An 18,434-nucleotide genomic window follows, 5' to 3' on the forward strand; every position below is an offset into this window, starting at 1 on the left:
ACTGGATGTTTTTCCAGAATATGTTTGGAACAGGGTACTAGTTTCAGATATGGTTGGGGAGTTTTAAACTCTCTAGAAGGGTTTATCTTACTATGGTTTTTTTAGTTTGGTTGGACAGAAACTGATCTGCCCTTTGGGACTAAGCACACCATATTTACAAAGTGACGTATCAAGAATGTGTTATTTGGTGTCAGTTTAAAAGTTCCACTAAAACGATGGTTCAGAAAAGACACCTTTCTATAATTTACTGTTTTGTTCCTTCATGGAATTAGTAAATAATAACAGCAAAGAGATTGATGCTACTGGAGTAATATCTCATTTATTTGACGTTATGAAGGGATGGATAAAATAATGCTAATCATTTCATGTCCTAGCTAAGTAACATTTACCCTTTCTTTGACCTGTACCTTTTAAGTGATAAATCCATTTTATTAAAAAAAAATTGAATAAAAATCTTTCCAAAATTTGTTATACATTTTTTGCACTGTTAAACAGTTTGAAACAATGGTTTAATGGCAGAATTAATTTGAATGTCATTATTACTTTGTACTAAAAGATTATTTTAATAGTTAAGGACTATAAGTTTTATAGTTAAGGTCTGGTCACCAATGAGCATCAATCATAAATGGCTTCCTGCCATTCTTTTCAAGTTCTTATGTCTACTCTTGCTATATTCAAGTATTTTCTAGGCACTTTCTTCCATCAGCACATTATTGCTTTAACTCCTTTGGGTTAGGCTGTCTTTAATGTCTATTTAATTTTGTTCAATTAGTTAGGAAACTTTTTTTTAAATTTTATTGGAGTTTAGTTGATTTGTGTTGTGAAACACAATGTTGTGTTTCAGGTATACAGCAGAGTGAATCAATTGTGCATATACATATATTCATTCTTTTTTAGGTTCTTTTCTCATATAGTTTATCACAGAATATTGAGTAGAGTCCCCTGTGCTATACAGTAGGTCCTTTTTGGTTGTTTATCTTGTTTATAGTAGTGTGTGTGTGTTCATCTCAAGCTCCTGTTTTAACCCCCGCCCTCCAACCCTGTAAGTTAGGAAACTTGATTGAAGTTGTTAGAATCCTCTAAAATGAATATTGGCGAAGGAAATGACAACCCACTCCAGTATTCTTGCCGGGGAAATGCCATGGACAGAGGGGCCTGGTGGGCTAGAGTTCATGGGGTTGCAAAGAGTTGGACGGAACTTAGGGACTGAACAACAACATAAAGTATATTAAGTGTATCAAATGTGATGCATGACAGTTCTGGTGAACAGGACCTTACAAAGGTGTTTCTGCATCCAGACCGATTTGAAAACCTTCCCCTGTGTCTGTGGGTCCCAGTGCATCCTATGTAGAAGGAGCGCTGAACTGTACCGCTTGGCTTCTCTTCTTCCCTGACCTCTATTTCCTATAAATAGTTTCCTTCCTTCTGTGTCTCTCTGCCTAAGAATATGGAGCATTTTGGGGAAAGCTTTTTCTATGGCAGTTAGAGTTTTCCAGATTCTACAGAAACCAAATGGAGCAGGAAAAAAGGCTTTGGCTACGTCTGTGATCTTATTAAGCTGTTAATGGACTCAACTTTTTGAAGGAGGTTCTATTTAGGTTGTTTGGATACAGAACTTGGAACACACATATCAATTTTTCAATTTTTATTTTAAAAATAGTCATTAGTAGTTTATCTCTTTCATTACTTCAACATTAGCATCTTAGGTATGTGGTTTTGTGTCGAACCATAAGTCTTTTCCATTTTCAAAATCTTCTGTGTAACATGATTTAAGAATTTAAGTGGCAACTAACTTTGAAGTGAGTTAGCTTTGTAAGCACTATCAAATTCCTGGAGAAATATTTCAGTGAAAAGAGGTTCAATAAAGCTTTTTCTTCTTATATAATGACATTTTCCCTCTTTTATTTCTTAACAGAGACAAAGCAGGGAGGACTCAAGAACGGGAGGAAAGGAGGACTTTCTGGAAGTTCATTTTTCACGTGGTTTATGGTCATCGCACTGCTCGGAGTCTGGACATCAGTAGCTGTGGTCTGGTTTGATCTTGTTGATTATGAAGAAGTGTTAGGTAAGGGTCTTCATGTTGTTTCTTATTAGTACTGTTAATTTCTGTAGCCTTCCAGTGGTTCTCAGTAGGGAAGGAAGAAAAGGGGACATTAGCAGGGTTAGCTTGGAGTGATGGCTTCAACTTCTTTGAACATGATCTGTTGAAATAAAAATAGACTTACATTGTTTGCACAGAAAAATTGTATCAAACAGTACACACTTCCATGACATGCAATAGTCTGTCATTTCTATTCCATTTTGTTCTATTATGAATTTTTAAAATAGGTCATGAGCCACTGAATTTATTCAAGGACCCATGAATGGATCATAAACACAGATAGCAAGACCCTGACTTAAAGAAAACATTTCAAAGCATACCCTTCTGTGTCCTCATTGAAATTGTGGGAGGACAAGTGTGTGTGAGTTCGTGTATAGGTGTACCCTCCCTGTACACCGTTTGGAGGAAGTTGTCATGTTGCTTCTGATAGTTGTCTTCCTTCTTTCTCCTTTTCCCCTTTCTCTCCCCATAATCACTGCAGTTTTTCATGACATTTTTTTTTTTTTTACTTTCATGATTCTTTTGGTACACTTTTTTTGTAATTGAGGTAAAATTCACCTGACCTAAAATTCAACATTGGAAACATGTAAAAATGTAGAGTTCACTGATTTTGTATTTGTGTGCTGTCATCATTGTTAATTTCAGAATATTTAAGCGCAAGTAACAATTTTGTGTTTTTACACGCCTGCAGCCAAGGCAAAGGACTTCCGTTATAACTTGTCAGAGGTGCTTCAAGGTAGGCTCTTGGAGACGAGTTTTAAGTCTGCTTGCGTTAGTCTCTAAAACTGCACCTTCAGGCTACTATTTTAGTTATCACCTGCATTACAGAATGTAAGTGATAGGACCAATTTTCCCTTCTAAATTTCTCAGAAAGTACAGTTTCTTTTTTTTTTTTTTTAATGTTATTTGAATGGTACTGTATGTAGCCTCAACTGCAGACCAGTGCTTTTCATTTATATTTTCTTAGGTATAGAAATGATAACTTCCTTATCTTTCTTACTATTATCATTTTCAATATATGTGTGCTTTGTAAACCAGACGTCTACATAGCACATTAAATGTTTTCCTAAGTAGGACAAGGGTTCTGGGAGGGTCCAGGTTGGTCATACCTATTCTACTTCCAAAGTTCTTCGTGCTGTTATGCAGTGTTTTAATTTACTTTTTAATAAGAAGTGGTGGCAGTGTTGCCAACTAGTGTTTTAGTACTGATACTGTATTTGTGAATGTGGTTTAAAATATTGTTTAAAAATGTGAAATTAATATACCTCTTCATATCCATCGTCCAGTGATGAATTATAAGTCATGTCGATTTTTGGATGTTTCTGGAAATTGAATGTATTTGACTCACATTTGAAATGCTGAACATAACAGTGCTCTGAGATGATAGAACTTTATTATGCCTTAAAATTCATACTTAGTGTTTTTGAAGGAGTAAGTCTCTGCTAATACTGGCTTTTCAGCTTGTCTGTTTTAAGTCTTTTCTTTTTGTTTTTCCTTAGTAGTAGGTGACTGGTGCTAATTATGTTTTTAAGTAAGATAACTGTAAGTGTTCCTTTGTAATTTCAAAAGGCCTGTTTTACATACTTTATTTCCAGAACAGTCTTTTTTAAAAGTTGACTCATGATGCTTGTCATAACTCCTTATTATAAAATATAATCTATCCTTTTATTTTTAGTACTTGTACTTGATGTGAATTGTATATAGTCTTTGAGACTCTGTGGGTATTTAGTTTTGAAGACTGATAGTATGAGGAACTTCTATATTATAGAAACATTAAATTTCATGTAACTGTTAGAAGTGGATCCATATTGTTCCTTAATATGTTAAAAATTTTATCCAAAATATTTTTAGCAATAAAATTTAAAAATATTATTCTGAAATGATTAAATATCAGGGTATTGTTAAGCCCTGAAAGAAAATACTATCTCAATTATATTTCTTATATTTGTTAGGTGAATGTTTCCTTATCTCTAAGTGAACTGTCTTCATTTTTAAGTGAGATTATCATTTAGCATAGCTTTTTGTAATGAAAGGAGCAAAGAGTTGCCTTGCTTAGTAGCATTAATAACTAATATGCAGGACTGTAAGAAGTAGTAACACATTATTAAATTTGGTTTTCCTTTTGTTCCCATATCCTTCTCTGCTTCTCCTCTTGTAGGGAAACTTGGAATCTATGATGCTGATGGTGATGGAGATTTTGATGTGGATGATGCCAAAGTTTTATTAGGCAAGTACACATTTTTTTTTTTAAGTTAGTGGTGCTAAAATATTAGAAGCAAAATAATATTTAAGTTTTAATAATGTCTGTGTCAATCATTTACAATTTATGGAAGATATTTTCCCACAGTATATATTCTTGTTAGGATGAAATGAATAGCTTAATTATTTTTCCCTAAACTCTCACATTTCAAGTTACTTTTACAAATAGATAAGTATACAGCTCCTGCACAGATGTTCTTAATTCGTAATATCATTTTATATGTGTTTTTAGATTTAAAGCATTTTATGTTTTGAATGTAGCATTTGAAAATTTAATGTCCTAGTCTGTTTTCAGATACGGTAATTACAGCCATTCTTTAGCATCATTTGACATATTTCATGTCCATTTGAAAGTGTGAATTTCAAAAGCTTACATAAATTCATTTTGAAATTAAGTAGTGGTAGTAAACGTCTCAAAATGTCCTATGAAGGTTTGGAAGGTAACATTAAAATATAAGCTAGTAGTCTTTGGCCAGATTTCTTGTTTTGTTTTGTTTTTTTTTAAGTCTTGACCCTTCTTTTTTATCACCAGAAATACCTGTCTTCATCATTGAGATGTTTTTTGTGATAAAGAGGTGATATTTTTTCATTTATTTTAACATGCGGTTATGCTATAAAAGATGATGCTAATTTTAATATACAAATTTTATATAATCTGGCCTGATGAGATATGTATTTCTGCTTGTTAAACAGCATCTTTTCCTTTGTTTAGTATATAGCATAGTGTGTATCAAAACACTTTACACTGAAGTCTTTAGAAAAATAGCAAATATGGTAAGGTATTGCATAATAAGCATCATAGAATAATAACATAAAGAAATTCTCACACAATTTTGTGTATATTTTATGGATATGAAAAATGGGAGATATTACATCTGTAACTAATGAAATATAATAAAAGTTTTTAATTTTGACTTTGTTAACTTGTTACTGCTCAGTGAGAGTTATATTCGCTACTTAACAGTGAAGGCTCTCAGTACCCAAGAAATTTCTTTTCCTGTCTTAACCATAATAGAATTTTCTATATAATTTTGTCACTAAATATCTAAATTTGGGTTTCTGTAAATACAGTAAGTCCTCAGAAGACTATAATCCTTGGCATGTGAAAGAAAGGAAATCATATAAAACCTAGAACAATGCTGATTTGCTTGCCTTTAAGTGGTTAATTACTCTGTTTTATTACTTTTCTGTAAATGACAAGTTCTGAATAGCAGGGCTTTTTATTTTAAAAATAGCTTCATATGGGCCAAGTTTCCTTGTTTTAGAAATAATATTACCTACTACATTTGGTTGTTTTTTTGTTTTTATTTTTTTTTAAGGTGCTTAAAATCAGCTATCTGGTCTATTAGGAAACACCAACTATTAAAAATTAAAGTGATATATCTCCTATAGCACATATTTATTTCTACTTCAAATTCACATTAATAAGTTGATTTTTAGAATTTTAGATTTCAAAAATTTTTTCCCCTCGGTATTTTTAAGCAGCCATTAAGAGTTTAACTGTAATTTAGAACATTCTCATTTGTGGGTAGCCACGTATGTGGAATGGGCAAATGGTAACCTGATCTTTTTATAAGAATCATATACTGGGAGTAGAACCCAGTTGGTGAACATGAAGGATCATTTGGTAATTTGACCATTACATGCAAAAAGGCTATGACACACTATTTTACTGTATTATGTGTACTAATTCACAGTTGGATTGTGGCTTTGGTAAAGATGAAGGAAACGAATGTGAACTGTTTGTCCTCTAACCTTATTCTATAGCATTTAGATTCTCTGCATGAATCTACAACCTTGATGGGAATTGAATTTTATGACTAAAGTTCTTTTCTACATTGTGAGGTTGTTGTCGCTGAGTTGTGCCTCTGTCTGGAGGGTGATTTCAAGAACCAGGTGAATTTGGGGGGGCTCAGGTGCTGCTGGGCTCTGTATGCTCAGGGAGAGATTATGGGGGAGCAGATTGTGTACCCCAAAAAGAGCTAGACCTTGGGATATGCTTTCCTTGGAGAAGCTGAAGCTCTAGTATAACAGCTTTGGATTAAGGCAGAGGGAATGCCCAAGAGGGATGAGAGGAGGAAGTCAGAGATTAGGTGAGAGTTTGGCAGGGCAGGTGTGATAATATTCCTAGTTATGCTGAACTTCCATAGGTTTGGCATTTATTTCATTAGTATTTCTTCCTGGAGTCTTAAATTTGCATGTATCTAAATTTTATCCATTTCAGGAAATGTATACATTCATATTTACATTTCTTTCACATTTCTAAGTTTGGCTTTTCTTTTAAAATATAAAGAGAAAATGAAATACGTGAGTATATCAAGATCAACAGCTATCGTTCATTTTATTATTTATTTCTGGCCATGGCCCTTACGGTATACTTTGAAAATGTTCTAAGCCTGGTCTTGTTTATATGGCTTCCTAGTTTTGTGGCCACATTATCTAAAATAAATGTCTTTGATTTAGGTTTGGATAATTGAAAGTTATACTGTCCAAAAATATATTCTTTGAAAATATGTTTCCCAAGTGAAATCAATAGGAAAGAGGAATAAATACTGAGTAACATTTTCTTAGAGTAACATTGCTTCAGGAGTAACGTTTTCTTAGAGTAACATGACACATGATTATCCTTTTGTCCGCGACTGGTACTCAGCTGGCATCAGGTATGGCTAGAGAACAAAAGGGAAGGTAACTCATAGAGCCTTGACAAATATTTGTAGCTTGACAGGTGCATGAGTGTGCAGAAGGGAAGGCTGGCTGTTGCCCAGTCAAAGGCACTCACACCCTGCTCCTTGGTTCAGGCCTTCTCTTAGAGACAAAGAATTGCGTACCCAGAACATATTTTCTTCTTCTCTTAGGACTAGTCCTTTTGTCTTAAGAACCACAGAAAGGTTGCATAGTTGGGTAATTAGTTTTTTTTAAATGTTTCTGCCCATTTGTTGTGTACTTCAGCCTGTCATACTGAGGGGTAGTAAAGTTTTATATTTTATATTTAATACTTGAAATTACTTAGACTGGAAAATGGAGAACAAGAAATATATTTATTCTCAATATGTGTTAGTCGCTCAGTTGTGTCTGACTCTTTGCGACTCCATGGACTGTAACCTGCCAGGTTCCTCCGTCCATGGGATTTTCCAGACAAGAATATTAGAATGGGTTGCCATTTCCTTCTCCAGGGTATCTGCCTGGCCCAGGGATTGAATCCAGGTCTCCCGCATTGCAGGCAGACTCTTTCCACCTGAGCCACACGGGATGCCCATTTATTCTAAATATACAGCTTCTATGTGTATCTTCCTTTTGAACAAGAAGAAACAATGATATTTCCATCCAGTCTTGAGTGGGAAGACAGATCTCTGTTCATAGCTTTAGTTAACTCTTCAATTCAGTGAAGAGACATTCTGGGTTGATCAAAAAGTTATCTAAATACCAACTGTAGTTTGTGTCCCCCACCCCACCCCAGATACATGAAGAATGGTGCAGTGTAGTTCTTCTGTGGACTAATACAGGGAAAGTTCACTATAACCTTTAATATTAGACTAGTTGTCTTGTTATTATCCCTTACCTGCCGGTAGTTATGCTTTGTGGACAGACTTTGTATTGCCAAAGCCAGGAATACTGAATTAGGTGGTTCTAACCTGTAAAGCTCTACAATCATGGATGCTCATATTTCTTACAGCCAGAACCCTCCAGCTGATTTTTTTTCCCACCCTGTCAAAATTATAGAAATTGACAGTGTTTGTGGACTTTGAGACCTGCTGGAAGCAAGAGGCTAGTCATACTCAAAGCCAATTCTTCACAGGAAGACAGCAAATGATAAAAACAATATATATGTTGCTTTCTTTCCATCATGGGGGTCTGATGGGGGCCAAGACTTGAAAATAACAGGTATCAGGGATCTTTGCAGTAGAAGCTAATTTCAGGAGCTGATAAGTAGAGAACTCTGGAATGTTCCCAGTGCAGGTGACTGATCACGTTTCATATTGGTAGGGTGAATGAATCGTTATTAATTCTGGCTGACTCTTAATTGTCAGAACTATAGGACCATGAGTCAAGTAATCACAGCATAATGAAGCTGACATTTTACAGTGTTAAAATTTAAGTTGATTATGTGGTAGAATTGGAGCACACTGGTACCCATTTATGGAAGCTGAACAGTAAGCCTGCTAATCATGTTAATTGCAGAGTTTCCTAAATTAACTCCAGCTCCTAAAAGGAAAAAAATTGATGAAACAAATGTTTCTATTTTCAGTGAATATTTATTGGTGAATGTAAATATTTATTGATGTATGTAAATATTTGTATAATCAACTCTCGATAATATTTGGGTGCTAAATGAGGAGAGGTGGGGCTTGTTAGAAGTGTCTTTTTATCCTCATATTACTTTTACTCACTTTTCCCATTGAAGTGGGTGAGTCAGTTTTGGCTGCTGCAATTTTGTATTTTTTGGGTTTTCAATTCTCTGATGAGAAACCCAGTGAGGGACTGGCTGAAGATTGATCCAGCCGCCTTTCCTTTAGTCCGTATGATTGAGAGTTGATTGTAAGATGTGCATCTTAGCCCATTTCTTTATTTTCCAAAATGTCTTTTCTGTAAATGTCCTTGACCATGATGCACATCCTTTTTTGAGATCACTCTTCCAACACTTCTTTTTTCCACTTAACTGCTCTCATTTTCTCTTTCTCTCTTCCTTTATCCTTATGTAGGCCTGACCAAAGATGGCAGTAATGAAAATATTGATTCTCTTGAGGAAGTCCTTAATATTTTAGCAGAGGAAAGTTCAGATTGGTTTTATGGTTTCCTCTCATTTCTCTATGATATAATGACTCCTTTTGAAATGCTAGAAGAAGAAGAAGAAGAAAGTGAGACCGCAGATGGCGTTGATGGGACGTCACAGAATGAAGGGGTTCAGGGCAAGACTTGCGTCATCTTGGATTTACATAACCAATAACTTTGATGCAGGGGCTAAAGTCACTGGCTTATGAACCCCCGAAGCAGTCTCCTTTTTCTCTCTTTCCTTCGCTCACCCAGGGCTTAACATGCAGTGGGGCAGCTTGATGGGACAATACAAGGCAATCATGTGATCTTTCCCCCAGTATAGCGCCTAACTAGTCCCTTGCTTGACTTTCCCACTTGAGGAAAGCAGCATTCCTCCTAGTGGTTCACAAAGTGCTGAGAATGATGTTCTTCGTAGTATAATTGGTTTCTGTATTGTTTTGTTTCAACTCATGTGCTCACTGAACTAAATTCAGAAACTTAATAGATTGTTTTGTGATTAACCCTTGCTGCCTGTCTTTCTAACATGCTATTCATTAAGATGATTACAGTGGAATTGATTATAAAAATATTGCTAGCATGATTCATGCCTTCAATGCTTCTCTGTTGATCCTTAACTTGATTGATGTGTAAAATTATGGCTCTTTAAAAAGCTGATATTTTTTATTGTAATTTGTTTAGGTTGATTTGTCAGATGGATTAATAACAGATTTCAGTGTCAAATTCTGTATTCATGGTGCTTTGAAAATAACCCCATGTTGTTGCCTTAGGGTAGTTCAGTTGCTGTATTCAGATAGTAGTGTGTCTGAATCTTTCTCTCTTTGAAAGCAAAATTTATTTTTAATTTCATTTCCAAATATACATCCAGAGAAAGTAATTTGTATTTTTCTTAAAGGAGGCTTATTACACAGGAAGGAAAATGTAAATATGTATCTTAAATAATGTTGTACATATTAAAATTATTCATCCTAAATTACAGTCTTTTTCCATTTTTTCCTATATTACCTTATTAATTGGCCATCAACTTTGGCTTAGGTATAATATGGTTTTTAAAATTAAATTCATTGAAGTGGTAAATTTTTTTAATCTATTTTTGCCATTAGAAAACCTTAAAAACACCTTTGAATTAATTCATTTAAATTGCGTTTGCTTCAGTGATAGCAAGAGCAATGGTATTATTAGACATAGATAACATGCATTTCTTAAAATGAGATTTCATTCATTTCCCACCTCAAATAAAGCTCTTACAGCTTAAGAGCAATAAAACCCAAGACTCCTAGTTTCTTTTTCCCTTTTTGAGAGTGGTGATTCATGTTTTTACATCTTTTTGAGCCTCTGTGAAACTTAGCTTAGCTTTGGTTCCTTATAGAGCTTAACATTGGAAAATATTTGTGTTTTTTAACATTTTATTTAACTATAATTTCTACTTTTCAAATACTTATTCTTATTTTTTCCCTTTTAATCAAGTTGCTTTCAGAAAGTAGATTATTCACCATTTTTTTCAGAAGGGAATATGACCAACTTAGTTTCTTTTTTAGAAGTCTCTCTTGCAGGCTGTCAAAATAAGAGCCTGAAAGTAAAATTTCAAATCAAAACCCTAGAACCTATCAACTTCCCCTTGACTTAATATTTACATGTGTTGGGGGAAACTGTCTAGTTTGCTAATCTTAACTTTTAAAAGCATTATTCATAACTCCTTTTGGAAACAGATACATGTGTTGTATATTGGGGCCTTCCCAGGTGGCGCTAATAGTAAGTAACCCACCTGCCAATTCAGGAGACAGAAGAGATGTTTGTTTGATCGCTGAGTTGGGAAGATCCTCTGGCGAAGGAAATGGCAACCCACTCCAGTATTCTTGCCTGGAGAATCCCATGGACAGAGGAACCTGGTAGGCTACAGTCCGTGGGGTTGAAAAGAGTCAGACAGGACTGTGAGACTTACCACACATGTACACTGGACAATGATCTCCTAACGCTTAAATGATTATTATAACCCTAGTTTGTCTTTTCCTAATTATTCAAGGAATATGCTTCATTCTGTTAATGATTCTGACAATCAAAAGCTTCTAATTTTGGAATGTTAATATTTTGAAGCAAATGAGTAGGATTTAATAATGTTCTTTCTGAAAGTTTATGCTGTCTTTGTCCTATTTATCATGTTTTTTCACTTTGAATTTGAGTACTGTGACATATCAGAGTTTGTTAGGTTTAAATTCAAAAAGAGTCTTAAGCCTCACTCTCAGAGAAATTCCTTTAGTCCAGCGTCTGAGATGTATTTTTTAAGGCAGTCTTGTTTCTTAATGCTTCATTGCTACTAACTCTAGAAGATGTTTGATCAGTTTGTGAGTAGTAAATAATGAAATTTGTGTGTTAAAAGTATTCAGAATCATTAATTTTTCATCAGACTGCTTTTTTGTCACACTACTAATGTACACTTTATGTACAGAAATTAATTATGCTGAATTTTTGTAAGTGAAAAATAAGGATGTGGTTTCCTTTGCCATTTTTTTTGGTACCCCTGCTGATCAGCCCTTTGAAAAGCCTCTGATGATGATAAAATCCAGGTAACTGGTGAACCCCTGACTTCTGTGACAGCCTTCAACTTGTGCCCACGGCTTGCTTTGGTGAGAAAATAAAGATATTTACCAAACTGGTATAAAGTACTTTGAAGCTGATCAAAGTGGTCTCGTTTACATTTTATTTATTGTATATGTTATAGTTCTTAATCTTCTAATTATTTATTGTGTCATTTTCTGTTTGATCATAGAAATCCTTTACTAGCTTGTGTCTCTTAAGCTTTAGGAACAAAACAAGACAAAAATGTAATTGTTAGTTTGAGTATATGTAGTTCTTAAGGAATTTTACATTCTATATTTTTGGTAAAGAACCCGCCTGCCTATGCAAGTGACATAAGAGATGCCGGTTCGATTCCTGGTTGGGAAGATCCACTAGAGAAGGGGATGGCAACCCATTCCAGTATTCTTACCTGGAGAATCCCATGGACAGGGGATCCTGGCAGGCTAAGGTCCATAGGGTTGCAAAGAGTCATATGCAACTGAAGCAACTTATCACAGACAGACTTACTCTGCATTTCCAGTTTGGAACAACCGAAAGCACTTTGAGGACTGTGTTCTGAGTTCACATGGCCTTGTCTCCTACGAGCTGCGCTTCCTCAGATGAAACTGCTTTTTGTCCAATTGAAAAGGCACTGAATTCTGTGGAATTAGGTGCAAAAGTAAGGAGGTGGCATTCAGAGGACTTCATTTTTGCACTTCAGTTTCTTTCAGCCCTCATTTCCCCTGGGATGTGAGGGGTGCGCTTTAAGTCAGTTGGAGAGGCATCTCCTGGGCACTGATCCCTGATGTCCAGCTGCCAGCTTGCTGTATCTTGCAGATGACTTGGACATGATGGAATACTGGGTGATTCCTGCTTTTTCGGGCTTCCCAGTTGCCTCAGGCCATTGCCAGAGACGTGGGTTTGATCCCTGGGTTGGGAAGATCCCCTGGAGAAGGAAATGGCAACCCACTTTAGTATTCTTGCCTGGGAAATCCCATGGACAGAGGAGCCTGCTGGGCTACAGTCCATGGGGTTGCAAAAGAGTCAGATATGACTAAGCAACTGAACATCAACAATACTGCTTTTTCATCTTGCACTTGATTCTTTATTCTAGAAATTACCTCCCTATCATTTAGAGCTGAATGCAAACATGTAAGAAAAACTTTTCTCTGCTTGAATTCTGGTTATTCTCATTTACAGTTAGCTAGATGGAGCAAAATGTTTTCTTGTCTGTCCTGATGTTTGTAATTTTGGAGAATTAGCAAAAGCAGATAGAAGTATAGACAGATATGAATTTGAACACCTGCAGTTACACCTTTTGGGGACTGACACTCAGTGACCCATCTTAAATCAGATCCTGCTCTATGAAACAAGTCATTTTCTGCATTTGGGGGCTATGGAAATTTCTCTGATCACTATGGATGTGCACACTTTTTATAAAATTCAGTGATGCAGACTTTATCATCACAAGCTGATTGATGAAACAGTATACTGAATTCTCTGCCTTGGTTGTTTATTGAGATAACCGTGTGACACACAGGAGTAGATATGAACTAAATTTTGAACTCCTTGAAGTTGGGAGTGAGGTTAGCCTGGTTTTGACTCCTCTTCAAAGCTGAGCCCAACATAGGGTATTTTTAAATATTTGCTGGGGTTGGTCCTGGTGATGAGAACTTTAGGAATTACTCATTGTATAATAAAACACTGATTTTTTTTTTTAAAGCTTAAATTAGTGAAAACATTATTGGGTATATATTTTTTTTCAAGAGAAGTGATTGACACTTTGAAGTTAATACAGTGACCTGACCTATGCTAGTAAAGGTCTTCAGGTGATTTTTCTGCTATCTCATTTGCATTTGAGTCTGCATTTTATCTTTATTCATGCTCTTAGTCTCTGGATGTAATCTGTTCTTAAATTTTTAGTCTTTCAATTCTCCGATGTTCTGATCTTCCCTTATCCTTGATGGGTGGAAGGTTTGTAGCTTCCTTTTTTCAGAAATGTCTGTGATAATATTGTTATGCCATCAATTTAAAAATAAACAGAGAATTGGTGTAGTGTTTTTTGGTTTGTTTTCAACTTTATTGCCATAATATTACTTACACATTTAAAAATGTATTTCTTTAGTTATGCCTCATTTTTGTGTGTGTTTTGCAACTGGATCTTTTATTTTTTTTAATTGGTGTATGGTTGCTTTCAATATTGTGTTAGTTTCTACCGTACAGCAGTGTGAGTCAGCATCCCATTGAGGTGACCGCAGAGCACTGAGTGAGTTCCCTGTACTGTAGGCGCTCATCAGGTTTCTGTTTTGGTGTATAACGTCCTCGCTTATATTTTATGAAGACTAGACTCAGGTTCTAGAGTGACAGGCTAACTCACAGGATCTTCTCTTAGGCATCTGGAGCTCATTGGTAATAGGCGTTGAAATAAATCATGATGCTTTGATAGGCAGGAGGAAGATACAAAGCAGGCTCGGGGTGACTCATTGGTCTCACCAGGGACAGTGGGAGTGACTGGGGTGACCTAAATATGACATGATACCCAGCCAATCGATTCTGTGACAAACTCCCTGAAAGCCTACTTGGGTTTCTGTAACGGAGCCAGTCTTCTAAAGTTGTGGTGGAACTGCAGGTCCGACCATTGGCTTCATGACTCAGCATTTAAACTTCTTCCATAGCATTTCACTTGGAAAATGTATCTGAGGTAGTGTCTATGAGGCAGTTGCCACAGTAGCATTAATTACGTTTAGGCAACTGTCTCAGGTTCTAAGAGAAAAATATAAGACCTGCTTTAAAAAAATGTTTTTCCCCTAATTTTCAGTATAAGAATTCCCAAAGCATCAACTGAGCTATTAATAATAATCATTTTAAAACCATCAAAGTAAACTTACAGGGGAAAAAAAAGCAAACATGATGATGCTTTTTTTTTTTTGCCATTCTCTTTGCCCATAGTCACATCGTAATGCTTGTCTGATCATTGCCTTCAATTAGAACATATTCTATCAATAAAAATAACTTTCATCCAAATAAAAGAGTACAAAGATGCTTTCTTTTCAGACTCCAATTGATACAGTTTTCTCCATAGTATTTAGAAATTATTTTTAGGGAATTATTATCATGAATTCTATTGTTTGATGAAATTGTTAATTTTTTTTTTGCCCTCTGTGCATTGGCTATAGCCATAAAGAAAGAAAAGGAGAAAAAGAGGGTACGTTGTTAATTTTGCACAGCATTACAGGGAGAGTCCACACTAGCCATTGATATGAATGATAATTTAATTCTGTTCGGAATTAGGAATATATAAAAGCAAAGCTTTAAATCACATACTTATATTTTCTTTTCTAATCAAGTAATCTGATGTCGATTTAATGTGTTGGCTCATTTATGACACAAATTAACTCTAGCCTTTTCACCAGTTTTGACTACATCATAATATTGAAGGGGATAGTCCGGTTCCCACCACTCTGCTTTGTAAGGGAGTATCTAGGCCTGCCAGTCAAGAATGTGTAGAAATGGGGGGAGAGGCAGTAGCATCATTAAAAGTGTTTTTTCATGCTTTATACTAATTTATTTTGCACATTGGGTAATACTCATGAATTTTAAAGTTGTCATTTAAAAAATGGGTTTTTTATCTAAATATACTTTATTGGGGAGTGGTCCAAGATAGCATTCAGTATTACAAGGTGGTGTGCTGTTCTTGATAGAGTTTAGGAAACAGTTGGGCTTTGTCTGTGAAAGATAGTAGTCAGACACACACACTGGTTTTGGTTATATATGTATATCAAATAACCAGACAGATAGAGATAGCCGCATGGAACAGCTAATTCACATTTCTGTTTTTAATGTAGTCAGTGGTAAGATATAGTATTACTTTATTTTCTCCAGAATGACAGTGGTGATATCTCAACCAAACTAAATGACCATTCTCACGTGAACTATCGCATTTGATGGAAACAAATTTCCACAAAGAGAAAGGGGAAGGGATTTAGGAATGGAGGAGGACTCAAAGGTATAACAGGAGTAAAAATATCTCATATTGGAAGTGGGAGTGTGATCATGGTTTTGAGAAACGTAGCGAGGGGGTTCCATGGTTTCCAGCAGGAGTGCAGTAAGTCTTCTACATACAGACCTTCAAGTTGAGAACTTTCAAAGATGTCAACATGTGTTCCATCAGTGTCAGGCATGAGTGACTTGCAGCTTTCCCTCCGTCTCCTGTTGCTGACTGTCCTTCAGCTCTACAATCTCGCACCTCCTCTCCCTCTTCCAGTCCTCCTTGCCTGTTCACTTGATGCCAGCCCTTGTATATACCAGCTGTTGTACTGCTATAATTTTCAAGGTGCTGTACTGTAAGGTTAAAAATGTGTTATTTTTGTGTGTTTGTCTTTTTATGTATTATTTGTGTGAGAACTATTATAAACCTATTACAGTGCAGTACTATATACCTGATTGTGTTAGTTGGGTACCTAGGCTAACTTTGTTGGACTAATGAACAAATTAGACTTACGAACGCTCTCTAGAATGGAACTTGTTCCTATGTAGAGGACTTGCTGTACGTGTAAAAGGGTGTAGGGGTTTTCTTGGGACAGCGCTCGAGACCTTCACTGTAGAGGACAGGTTGTACATGGCACTGTATCCACAGGAGATGAGCAGGCGTCACTAGGTTTCCCATCCTGGTGTACCCAGGAAATGGATTGGCAACCTGGAACGCCACTTTGGAAAGTTTGCTGTGCATAAGTGTAAGATAACATTTATGTGAACAGAAGATAGAACTGGGAGCATCAGCTGGCTGGGAATGAAATTGTAAGGAGATGGTGTTGATGTTTCGTGTTTTTGTTGTTTAGTTGCTAAGTCTTGTTCTAACTCTTTGTGACCCCGTCGACTATAACCCGCCAGGCTCCCTTGTCCTCCACTATCTCCCGGAGTTGGCTCAGCTTCATGTCCACTGAGCTGGGGATGCTGTCTAACCATTTCATCCTCTGCTGCCCTCTTTTCCTTTTGCCTTCAATCTTTCCCAGCATCAGGGTCCTTTCCAATGGGTCAGCTCTTCGCATCAGGTGGCCAAAGTGTTGGAGCTTCAGCTTCAGCATCAGTTCTTCCAGTGAATATTCAGGGTTGATTTCCTTTAGGACTGACTGGTTTGATTTCCTTGCTGTCCATGGAACCCTTAAGAGTCTTTAGCATTAGTAGCAGCACCACAACTCGAAAGCACCAGTTCTTCGGCACTCAGCTTTCTTTATGGTCCAACTCACTGACATTTGTTAGAAGGTTAAAAAATAAATGCATTACCAAAACGTTCATTTGCCTAGAGAGGAAATAGAAAGCCTTTGGAAAGTTTTTAGATGGAGAGTAAACATATCCCTCTGTAACTGTATAATTCTTACTCATGTAGTTTTTTATAGAAAAAGTTTGAAGCTATGGGGGTAAAGCCATGATAATTTAGACGATGAAAAGTAAAATTCTATATTTATGTGCTGTCCTATTTTTGAGAGGCAGTGATGACTGAGTGGGGTCCCCAGGTCCTTTCAACTCTGGTGCCTGTAATTAATCATCCATGTCTAAGCAGAAGTCCACTGGCATCTGGGAACCAGTGAGAGGAAAATGTCATTCCCAGTGGTAATTAGACATTTCTAAAGCCAAGAGTTCTTTCAGATCTAAAGCAGGTTGTGAAGTTAATTAAATCAAAAAAAATTTTTTTTTGAAAAAAAATGTAGTTTTTGGTTATAGATAAAGGTTCTAAAATGACATACAAATGATAGATAGTTTTGTATATTGGAGGAGTGTATTTTTTAAATGGTGAATTAAATTTGTTAGTCAATGCTTCTGTTTTAACTATTTTATAGACAGTTATTTTTTAATTACCTTACTGTTTTCTGTTTATAACCTATTTTCATCTTGTAAACACCAACAGAAGGACCTGGTGGGTTAGCCAAGAGAAAAACCAAGGCTAAAGGTATTTTCTGTTTTTCAAATTAGCCTTGAGTGAATCAAGTTTAATGCTTGAAAATGCATGACAGTTTATAGATGTGTTTTGTAGATGCAGCTACTAATGCTAAACGTTACCGCTTTTTGGTTTTGGGTACACCTTTGGTCATAAGTAGTTTTATCAAGATTTCATTAAAGAAATTTCTGCCTCAGGCTTTTAAGTAATTTCCTTTTCAAATTATCAAAACCTTGAAATAGTCTTTAAATTACACATACTAAGTTTGCAGTATACATAGCCTACCTTTCTTGTAAAACATTTCTTAGTCTAAATTTTTTAGTTAAGTTGGAAATACAGATGAATTCATCAGCGATTGATTTCATTTCTCCAGAAGCTGTTGATGTTGCCTTAGAGCACAATTAAAGCTAGTGTGATCAAACTTGTAATTTTTAGTAAAGTGAAAATTTATAATCTGGAGCACTGCATTATGCCAGCATATAATTTGCTGTATTTGATATTTTAATTCATTGAAAATCATTACACCTGTTAAGCATTCTATATGATCTAACACTTATTATTGCAGGCTTATTTTATATCCCCATGGTTTTTCTTGTTCACTTGAAACACTTGTAAATATTTCTGTCCTTTAGGGAGAGGGGCATGGGGAAAGTGCATGCTTTTTATACATATATACATAAACTTGGAGTATTTTTTTGTGTTCAGTGCTTGGCACATTGTAGTTTGATTTTGGTGAAACATTAACAGGTCAGACTTTTACTGTGTGGTTTATAGGGTTTGTGATTTGTGCTTTAATTTTAAGAGGAAGAAATT

General features: G+C 35.8%; 1 protein-coding gene across 7 annotated transcripts in view; it reads left to right on the forward strand.

The window, feature by feature from the left end:
* Positions 1 to 18,434, forward strand: part of ASPH (aspartate beta-hydroxylase) — a 190,054-nt gene that overhangs the window by 28,586 nt on the left and 143,034 nt on the right. For 3 of the 7 annotated variants that reach the window (XM_018058470.1, XM_018058471.1, XM_018058473.1), the window contains exons 2-3: positions 1,916 to 2,065; positions 4,260 to 4,328. In XM_018058470.1, the coding sequence (XP_017913959.1) occupies positions 1,916 to 2,065; positions 4,260 to 4,328 (219 nt within the window). Of the gene's footprint in view, positions 1 to 1,915; positions 2,066 to 2,792; positions 2,838 to 4,259; positions 4,329 to 9,060; positions 11,786 to 17,591; positions 17,634 to 18,434 lie in introns of those variants that run through there. The other 4 variants (XM_018058474.1, XM_018058476.1, XM_018058477.1 and 1 more) reach the window with 3 other exon arrangements.

The sequence above is a fragment of the Capra hircus genome, chromosome 14, assembly GCF_001704415.2.
Source record: "Capra hircus breed San Clemente chromosome 14, ASM170441v1, whole genome shotgun sequence".
Classification (NCBI taxonomy): Eukaryota; Metazoa; Chordata; class Mammalia; order Artiodactyla; family Bovidae; genus Capra; species Capra hircus.